Here is a 10,890-nt window from a genome sequence, read left to right on the forward strand (position 1 = left end):
CATGGGGAGGGGGTCAGAGGGAATGGGGGGTCATTAAGAGACTTTAATATAATGGGGGGGGTCATTAAGGGCAGGTGTGGTTAATTTAAGGCTCTGTTGGGGGGCTCATTGGGTGGGCCACTTAATGGGTGGGTCATTAAGGGGGTCATTTAAGGGGGCCCTGTGTTAATAAAGGTCATTTGGGGGATCGTTAAGGAGCTGCGGGTGCATTAGGCGGGGTGTCGTTAATTAAGGTCCATTGGGCCTGGGGCTCGTTACCAGGGGGGGGTTATTAACCGGGGCTCATTAAAGGCGGGTGTGCTGTATGTTAATTACAAGTCCATTTAAGGGGAGGGGTCACTTAAGGGGGTAGTATTAATTAAGGGTCATTTAGGGGGTCATTATAGGGGTGTATTAATTTTACAAGCCTTAAAGGGGGGGTCATTGGTGGGCCCTTTAAGTGGGGGGTATGGTCATATAAGGGGCGATCATTAAGGGGTCATTAAGGGGGATAGTATTAAATTAAGGCCATTAAGGGGGGGTTCATTATGGGGGGGGTCATTAGGGGGTCGTATCTAATTAAGAGTCCACTTAAGGGGGTCATATACATTGGGCGGTCATTAAGCAAGTTGTCATTAATTCACAAGCCAGTCAAGGCGGGGTTTCATCTTATGGGGGGGGTCATTAAGGGGGGACACATAAATTAAGGCCATTAAGGGGGTCTTAAGGAGGCGGTCTATTAAGGGAGGGTATTAATTAAAGGCATGAGGGGGGAGCTTCATTACGAGTCAATTGGAGGTAGTCGTTAGGTGGATAGGGTCTCATCTAACGGAGTTGTTTATAGTTTAAGTGTTCATTGGGGCTGATAATCTTACGGCCAGTCATTTATGGCAGTCATTAAGGGAGGTTATTTGCTCACATGTATTTTAATTGAAGTCCCAATTAAGGGGGGGGGTCAATTTCATGGGTGTCGAGTGTCATAAGGTCGGGGGCCAACTAATTAGAAGAGGCCATATCTATAAGGGGGGTCGATTGTCCCATTAAGGGGTAAAGCCAGCGGTCATTAAGGGTGGTGTTAATTTAATAAGGTTCCATATAGCTTGTACTTACTCACCCTACCTAAAGAGGAGAAGGTCATTAAGGGGGGTCATTAAGTGGGTGTATTAACATTAAGGGTTATTAAGCGTGCCGGCGGTTTCGGACCTGCATTAAAGGGGGGTCATCTAAGGGGGTGTAGTTTATATATTAAAGACTACTGAATAGGAGGGGCTCCATTAGGGTGATAACCGGTAGTTCGGAGGGTACATTAATTGGAGAGGGCCCATCCTCATTAAAGGGTGTCCATTCATGACAAGGCGGGAGGTTATCAATAAGGGAGCGGGGTCATTGAAGTGGGGGACACCTAACGTTAAGGTTCATTAAGGGCAGCGGTCACGTTACACAGTTTCTGCCTGCAATTTGATCCAGGTGCAGCTCCCACGGCAAGCAGCTGTCTCAAATTAAAGATACACACATTTGGGAATCTGTTGCGCTCTCCCCCATGTAATTATGCAGATAGTGGGGGCGGTGACAGGGCGGCAGAGTGTACCTCTCATGAGCCGCCTGATAGTCAAACAAAAAATTTTATTGAGCAACTGCAAACACTCTCATACGGCGAGGCGAAAACTACACAATTGCGTTTTGAGGTGGTAGAGTGGACAAGCGGGGGCTAGTTTAAGTACTTTGAGAGGACGGAGGTGGGCAATAGATTGTTAAAACCGATAGAGGTACAGTACGATTTATCATAGGGTCGATTTACCCGGGTTGGTGTGGACGATGCGTTCGATTTTATCAAACGTTGATACGTGGGACTCCCCTTTTAGGGAATTATATGGGGGAGTTATTTTTATGCGCGTTACACGATACTCGAGGAATTTCAGGCAGAATTTAATATTGCAGGGCAGCCGGCGTGTTTAGTTAACTTCAGTGGCTTGTGCTTATAAATATGTTCATACGATCACAGAGTATACCACCCTCCATCATAACTCCATACCACAATACTATTCTGGGGATCGAGGGCCAAGCAGCTCATTAGGGGCAGGTTATCTGGGCGTCGTTAATTTACAGCATAGCGTTGGTACGCCCTCGTGGTGGCTTGAGTTCCCAGATTAAGATAAAATGAGGAGAGTGAGATTTAAGACCCGGCGTTTAGATGAGCATTCGCAAGGCCTTCTAGAATCTTTGGGTGCTGCCTGCCGCGTTGGTTAATTGACAGGGACGGTTTCTCACTCAAATGTGGAATTCCTACACCAGACAACTGAATATCAGGGTCAGTGCGTCTACGAATTAAAAGGGGGCTGGCAAGCCATCACAAGCGTTTTTAAGGTGTCCCTCAATATTAAAAGGAGGAGGAAGAGCAGGGAGGTAGCCGAGTAAGGTTACATAGGGGGAGGTGTAACTTTTTAGGGAGCCTTTATAGTACTCATTCATAGGCTGGCGGCATGGGTTCTATCCAAAATTGAGACGGCGTGGAAGGAAAGGGGGTCGCCATTGGGGGTCTAACTCCTCCCGTTCTGTGTGATAGATTGTAATAGGGGAGGCTGGTGCCTCCGCCTATACATTTCGATCGAGCCATAACCTAGGTTGGTATAAATTGATCTAGCGGCTCTGCATTTCAATATTCTCATGGTATCATCAGTTGCGGGAATTTACTTCGATTTACAAGGGGCGTCGGTAATCAAATGCTTAAAGTGGGGCGTGTCTAACATTGAATAGGGTGAGCACAAGGAAATAGTTCTAAATTTAACCGAGTAAGCTGCCTTCTTAACTGACACCGTCTCATGTAAGCGAGGGTGAAGGAGATCGTGAAATTAAAGGTGGTGCTGCGAGCTCGTTCATTTAATCGTGCGTGGTGCCACGGGGATATATCTTCCAGCGCCAACTATATCTCATAAAGGCTCCGGCATCTCGAGTGCACAAGGAACGTTGCCAAGAGCTAGGCTTGGCTCAGAGAGTTAAGGGCGGAGTGGGTGGAATAATAGACGAATGTACAGGTGGTTGTTTTGGAGTCATCTCACTATTGGAAAAGTGCTTGTCGCTAGGGATCTCTTGAAGGAGGCTGTTCCTTCCATTATCAAAAGCTGAGGTTCTGTGAGATTTAGGAGGTCACCAGTTAATTGAATGAGGGGTACGGGAGGAGGCAATCTGTAAACAGTCAGGAACGCTCACACCACACTCCCCATCGCCTCTAACGGGAGAGAGAATCTCTGCAGTTAAAAGGGGCGTGGCCCGTTTAAGCGGGCGCGGGTGGCGCTGGCCAAGACTCGGCTAGTCTCGTCTCCTTAGTTGGTCGGCTTCCATTCCCCGAAGGCGGTCCGCGCGCCAGGCTCTGTAATAAGCCTTGAGCTCCGGAGCTCCACGATGCCACGAGGGCTACAAGAAACCGTAGCACAACGGGATCCTCGAACACAGGTTACCCGGAGCCCGAATATGCTCAAGAGGAATTAATCGAACCCCCGGGACACACGACAGAGCCCGATGAAAAAGGGACGGGGATAACAGGCACTGAGAGGTCTGAAAGATCAAACCGGCCTAGATGTGGGGATGAGACCCAGCCTCCAAACCATGGTTGGGGTAGTGTGCTGAAAGTCCTCCACAGTCTGGCAGTGAGTTAAATGTTTGACAGGGGCGATGTTTGTGAGAAAATGGTAGAATGCAAAATGGGGATGAAATAGGGACATTCGGCTGGCGTGCTTCTTTTCTATACCTGAGTCCTCAGGGTGTAAGTGGCTTCGAATGATTTTCCGAGTCCTGTAAATGCGTTTTTCTTAGTGGTCGCAATACTGCGTGGATGGATGGCTTGGAAGGAATAGGTGTTAATGTTTTCCCTAGACTTGAGGGTGTCGATTTGCTAGTTTCTCCACATTCAACTGGCATGTATGCATTTCGTTGGCCCCTTTGGGCGGAAATTGGTACTGATGCTCCGTATGGCTACATCGCGCGTTGATTGTCATGGTTAATAAGCTGGTTTAATTGAGTCCATTAGCCAGGGGACGAATGTGAGTGCTGTAAGGAAATGTGCGATCGATTGGGTAACGATTGGGTGGTACTCGGTGGCGCGCACGTGGTCTGATAGATGAGTGGGTCTGTAAACACTGTGGAACATGAAGTAGTGTAAAGTTATTGGGACTGGGTACAATATGATGCGGGGGTACAATGGGGGTTTATAATGATGGAGGATGGGGAGATGGTGTGAAAATGAGTTATGTGGAATAGAATGGATCGGTAACATGAGGTCTTGATTTTCGGGGTAGATGAAGAGTTAGATGGCAATAGTTAGGGATGAAGGGATGTGAGAATATGGGGGTACTTCAAAAAATGGTGATTCGTATTTTTTAAAGGTATTTTTGGGTTCAGGATCAACCGCGGGTTCTGTAGAGTAATGGTTAGTCTCGCAGAGTGAGTGTGTGGATTGACATGATGTGTGACCTGTAAAATGAGTATGGAAACATAATAGTGCGAGCAACTGGAGCTTGATCGTGAGTTTGGAATAGTTACTGAAGTGTGTAAAATAGTGTAGCAAAAGCGAGTAAACGTGTGAGATTGTTAATATGGGTGTGGTCAACAATGCGAGCGAGGTGTGTAAAAATAGTGGTATGGTGAGACAAATTAGGGTTATTAGCATTGGTTCTCGTAGGTGATAATGTGAGTTCGTGTAAATGGCGGAAAAACATTAGAATGGGTAAACTGGTGGGTTTTTGTGTAAAATTGATGGTTTACGTTGGCGTCATGTACTAAATTGAAATCATGCATAATTGTGGGATAGAGTACAAAATACTAAAAGTCAGGTCAAATGCGAAGGCTCTCATACAAATTTGTGTGAGTTTGCAGTGTGAGGAAAATGGGCGGTTTAAAAATGGAGGAGGAACATTAGGCTATGTAATGTGTGTAGAGGTAAATGGCAGTGTAAAAGCACACATGGGGTTAGAAAGATACAGTGGTTTTGATTATATTTGCCCCCCCCCAACGAGGAGAATCCGCAGTAAAAGGGGCGTGGCTTAAGCGGGCGCGGTGGGCGTGGCCAAGCTCGGAGTCTCTCTCCTATTGGTCAGTTCCATCCCCGAAGCTCCGCCCACTCTGTTAGCCCTGAGCTCCGAGCTCCGATCCGGGCTCAGAACCGAGACGGGACCGAACCGAACCGGAGCCGAATAGAAACGAACCGGAACCGACAGAGCCCATAAAGGGACGGGGGGGGAACCCCGAGGGGAGCCGCAAACATGGGGGTATGTGAGCAATGGGGGGGGGAGTGTGGAAATGGGTGTGGAAATGGGGGGAAATGGGGTTTGAATGGGGGGATGAGTGTGTAAATGGTGTGTAAATGGGGTCTGAATGGGGTTTCAATGGGGGTATGTGTGTAAATGGGTGTGTAAATGGGGGAATGAGTGTGTAAATGGGTGTAAATGGGGGTGTATGGGGTCTAAATGGGGTTTAAATGGGGAAATGAGTGTGTAAATTGGGGGTAAATGGGGGTAAATGGGGTTTAAATGGGGGAATGAGTGTGGAAATGAGTGTGGAAATGGGGGTAAATGGGGTTTGATTGGGGGAATGAGTGTGGAAATGGGGGTAAATGGGGTTTAAATGGGGTTTAAATGGGGGTAAATGGGGTTTAAATGGGGGTGAGTGTGGAAATGAGTGTGTAAATGGGTGTAAATGGGGGGAAATGGTGTGTGAGTGTGGAAATGAGTGTGTAAATGGGGGTAAATGGGGTTTAAATGGGGGAATGAGTGTGTAAATGGGGGTAAATGGGGTTTAAATGGGGGAATGAGTGTGTAAATGGGGGTAAATGGGGTTTAATGGGGTTTAAGTGGGGGTATGTGTGCAAATGTGGGTGTAAATGGTGTAAATGGGGTCTAAATGGGGTGGAAATGGGGTTTAAATGGGGGAATGAGTGTGTAAATGGGGGTAAATGGGGTTTAAATGGGGTTTAAATGGGGGTATGTGTGCAAATGGGGGTGGAAATGGGGTGGAAATGTGGGAATGAGTGTGTAAATGGGGTTTAAATGGGTGTAAATGGGGTCTAAATGGGAGTGTATGGGGTCTGAATGGGGGAATGAGTGTGTAAATGGGGTTTAAATGGGGTTTAAGTGGGGAAATGGGAGGAAATGAGTGTGTAAATGGGGTCTGAATGGGGTCTAAATGGGGGAATGAGTGTGTAAATGGGGGTAAATGGGGTTTAAATGGGGTATGTGGGGGGTGAGTGTGTAAATTGGGGGACATGGGGGGTGAGTGTGCAAATGGGGGTGCAAGTGGGGGGAGAAAGTGTGAAAGGGGCGTGCAAGGATGGTGCAAAGGGGCCAATGTGTGTGTGTGTGCAATGAGTGTGCAAGGAGCTGGCGGGGCCGCAGTGCGGCATGAGCGTGCAAGGGGACTGCAGAGGGCTGCGCACTGCGACACCATGCGTGTGCAAGGGGGGCACATAGGGACCCCATTGAGTGTGCAAGGGGGAATATAGGGACCCCATTGAGTGTGTAAGGGGGGACACATAGAGACCCCATTGAGTGTGCAAGGGGGGAACATAGGGACCCCATTGAGTGTGCAAGGGGAGAATATAGGGACCCCATTGAGTGTGCAAGGGGGGAACATAGGGACCCCATTGCAAGTGTGGCAAGGGGGGGCAATAGAACGGACCCCATTGAGTTGTGCAAAGGGGGAATAGGGACTCCATTGGCTTGTGCAAAGGGGGAACATAAGGACCCCTTGGAGTGTGTAAGGGGGGAATATAGGGAACCCCATTGAGTGTGCAAGGGGGAACATACGGACGCCAATTGAGTGTGCAAAGGGGGGAACATAGGGACCCCCATTGAGTGGGTGTAAGGGGGGAACATGAGACGACCGCCATTGAAGTGTGTAGGGGGACACAATAGGGACCCATTGAGTGTGCAAGGGGGACAAGGCGACCCATTGAGTGTGTAAGGGGGGGAATATAGGGCCCCATTGAGTGTGTAAAGGGGGAAACATAGAGACCCCATTGAGTGTCAAAAGGGGGAGCATAGGGACCCAATGAGTGTGGCAAAGGGGGGAACATAGGGACCCCATTGGGGAGTGGGCAAGGGGAACAATAGGGACCCCCTTGTTGAGTGTGGTAAGGGGGGGACAAAGGGACCCCAATGAGTGTGTAAAGGGGGGAATAGTAGGGGACCCCATTGCTTGTGCAAAAGGGGGAACATAGGGACCCTATTGAGTTTGCGTAAGTGGGGAGAAGGGACCCCATTGAGGTGTGTAAGGGGGGAACATAGGGACCCCATCGAGTGTGCAAGGGACACAAATAGGGACCCCATTGAGTGTGCAAGGGGGAACATAGGACCCCACTGACAGGTGTGCAAGGGGGGGAAAACATTAGGGCCGCCCATTTGAGTGGTGTAAGGGGGGAAACGGATAAGGGACGCCCATTGTAGTGTGTAAGGGGGAAGCATAAGGGACCCCCGCTATGAGGTGTGTATAGGGGGAAAATATAGGGACCTCTATTGGGGAGGTGTGGTAAGGGGGGAAATAGGGACCCTATTGAGTGTGGTAAGGGGGGAACATAGAAGACCCCACACTTGGAGTGTGCAAGGGGGATCATAGGGACCCCATTGCTTTGTGCAAGGGGACCCATAAAGGGACCCCATTGAGTGTGTAAGGGGGGATATATTAGGGACCCCATGAGTGTGTAAGGGGGGAATATATAGGGACCTCCATTGAAGGTGTGTAAGGGGTGAAAAGAGACCCATTGCTTGTGCAAGGGGTGTTGCACAATAGAGCCCCCCAATAAAGGAGCCCCCATTGCACCAGTGCAAAGGGGGCGTGCAAAGGGACTCACAAGGCTCAGTGGTGCAATGGGCGGTCGCAATGGCGTGCAATGGGCCGTGCAGTGGGTGGTGCAATGGGTGTTGGCAAATGGGTGTGCGAATTGGGCGTGCAGATGGCGTGCAATGGGGGGCGTTGCCCAACGGCGCAGTGCGGGGCGCTGTGCATATGGGGTGTTGCATAATCCCCCCCCCTCGGTCCCGCACGCGGGCCCCGCGTGTCCCCGTGTCCCTTTGGTGCAAATCTGTCAAAGTGGGGGGGTCCCAGTGTGTTTGTGGTGTTCCCTAAATTAAAGTGTGTGTGTGTTCCCATATATGTGTGTACCCCATATAATGTGGTCCTTGTATTGTGCCCTAATAAGATTGTTCCCCTATACCATGCCACTAGACTTGTCCCCCTATAACCGTGTCCTTGTGCAACCATCCTCGGCAAAATCCTAGTGCCGGGCCATTAGCCCCTATTATGTGCCCCTATTATATGTGTGGTGGACTACCCCATATATGTGGTGTCCTGTGCCCTTGTAAATTGGTGGCATAGCCCTATAGAATTGTCCCCCCTATATCCATGCCCCTAAGATGTCCCCCTATACTGTGTCCTCGTGCAAAATCCTCGTGCAACATCCCAGTGGGCCCCACAGCCCCTATAATGTTGTCTGTGTGTCCCTATATGTTGTGTCCCCATATATTGTGTGCCCTTTGTAATTTGTACCCTAATAGATGTCCCCCTATATATCCATGTCCTATAGAAAACATTGTCCCCATATTCCGTGTCCCTTGTGCAAACCCTATAAAGTCCCTATTTCTCCGTGTTCCCTCGTGCAATCCCGTGCAAAATCGCAGTGCCCATAGCCCCTATAATGTTGGTCTGTGTGTCCCTATATGGGTGTGTGACACCCCATATATTGGGGGTCCTTGTAATGTGCCCCCTATAGAATGTCCCCTATAAACTTCCGTGTCCTTAGATGTCCCCCCTATATCTGTGTCCCGTGCATAAATCCTCGTGGCCAAACCTAGTGCCCATAGCCCCCTATTATACTGTGTTCCTGTGTGTCCCCTATGTGTGTGTGACCCCATGTATGTGTGGCCTTGGTAAATTGTGCCCTATAGATGTCCCCCTATATCCATGTCCTATAGATGTCCTATATCCTGTCCTTGTGCAAACCCTATAGAATTCCCTAAATCTGTGTCCCGTGCAAAATCCTCGTGGTAAAATCCAGTGCCCCCATACCCTAAATATGTGTCCTATATGTGTGTGACCCCATATATGATGTGTGGTCCTTGTGCCTGTATTGTGCAAGCCCTATCAATGTTCCCCCTATAATAACTCCATGGCCCTTATGTCCCGCCATATTCTGTGTTTCCTCGTGGCAAAATCCCTCGTGCAAGATCTTGTGCCCGGCCCATAAGTGCCCATATATCATCCCATAACCCCCATAGATGCCCCATAGGGGACCTCTATAACCCATAAGATGGCCCTATAAGGGACCCTATAACCCCCATAGATGGCCCCTAGGGCATTATGGCTTGTCCCCATAGGGGAACCCTATAACCCCCATAGATGGCCCCATAGGGGACCGTTGTGGCCTTTGGCCCCATAGGGGACCTTAATAACCCCATAGAATGGCCCTATAGGGACCCTTATAACCCCATAACATTGGCCCCCATAGGGACCTTGTTTGGCCCTTGGCCCCGATAGGGGACCCTATAACCCATAGATGCCCCCATAGGGGACTCCCCATCAAAAGAAAGAAACCCAAAGGATTATGGCCATAGGATCCGTATATCAATAAACAAACTAATAACCCCAAAACCCATAGATGGCGCGCATAGGGGACCTCTTTAACCCCTAACCCCATAAGATGGGGCCCATAGGGGATCCTATAACCCCATAGATGGCCCCATAGGGGACCCCCGATAACCCCATAGAATGGGGCCCGCCCTAGGGGACCCTAATACCCTAGATGGCCCCCATAGGGACCCTAATAACCATAGATGGCCCCAAGGGGACCCATACTACTTTTCCAATCAGATGATGGCCCCATAGGACCTTAATGGGCCTTGGCCCCATAGGGGAACCTATAAACCCCAATAGAATGGCCCCATAGGGACCCCTCTAAACCCCATAGATGGCCCATAAGGGGACATTTATAGTCCTCTTGGCCCCATAGGGGACCCTAACCCCATAGATGGCCCCCTAGGGGACCCCCTATTAACCCCAATTAGATGGCCCCATAGGGACTTATAGCCTTGGCCCATAGGGAGACCTAATATACCCATGATGGCCATAGGGGACCCCTATAATCCCATAGATGGCCCCATAGGGGACCCTATATAAACCTCCACTAGATGGCCCCCATAGGGCGCCGGTGTCCTTTGTCCCCATGTCCTATATGTTGATCCCTATAGGTGTCCCATATATATGTCTCCCCATAATGTGTCCCCACCAGCCTCTATAATGTGATGTGGCTCCCTAGCGTCCCCAAATGGCCCTATAGGAATCCCCTATATTGTCCCCCCCCATAGATACCGCCATAAATGGGGGGTCCTATAAGCCCCCCCCCCCCCCAACTGATCCTAAAATAAGGGATCCCTTATACGCCCCCCCATAAGTACCCCATAATAAAGGGGTCCCACCTATATTTTGCCCCCCCCCCCACTGATCTCCTATATGGGATCCCCTATATATGGCCATAATACCCATATGGGGGTCCCTATAATGCCCCCCCCCCCACACTGATCCTATATGGGATCCCCTTATAGCCCCCCCATAATACCCCATATGGGGGTCCCTATTATATCCCCCCATTATTATAGGATCCCCCCCATATTATAGGATCCCCCCATATTATAGGTCCCCCCCATATTATAGGATCCCCCCCATTATTATAGGGTCCCCCCTATATTATAGGACCCCCCCCATATTATAGGGTCCCCCCTTATTATAGGGTCCCCCCATATTATAGGGTCCCCCCCATATTATAGGATCCCCCCATATTATAGGGTCCCCCGCCCATATTATTAGGACCCCGCCATTAATTATAGGGTCCCCCTTAATATTAATAAGGACCCCCATATAGATAGGAGGTCC

At 49.6% G+C, this 10,890-nt stretch overlaps 1 protein-coding gene across 1 annotated transcript in view; it reads left to right on the top strand.

The window, feature by feature from the left end:
* Positions 1-4,979: 4,979 nt before the first annotated feature.
* Positions 4,980-10,890, top strand: part of LOC116652675 (sodium/potassium-transporting ATPase subunit alpha-3-like) — a 25,221-nt gene continuing 19,310 nt past the window's right edge. The window contains exon 1 of the mRNA XM_032441818.1: positions 4,980-5,240. Coding sequence (XP_032297709.1) covers positions 5,235-5,240 — 6 coding nt within the window. The 5' untranslated portion in view covers positions 4,980-5,234. The remainder of the gene's footprint in view (positions 5,241-10,890) is intronic.

This window comes from Coturnix japonica, unplaced genomic scaffold (assembly GCF_001577835.2).
Source record: "Coturnix japonica isolate 7356 unplaced genomic scaffold, Coturnix japonica 2.1 chrUnrandom601, whole genome shotgun sequence".
In the NCBI taxonomy this organism is placed as follows: Eukaryota; Metazoa; Chordata; class Aves; order Galliformes; family Phasianidae; genus Coturnix; species Coturnix japonica.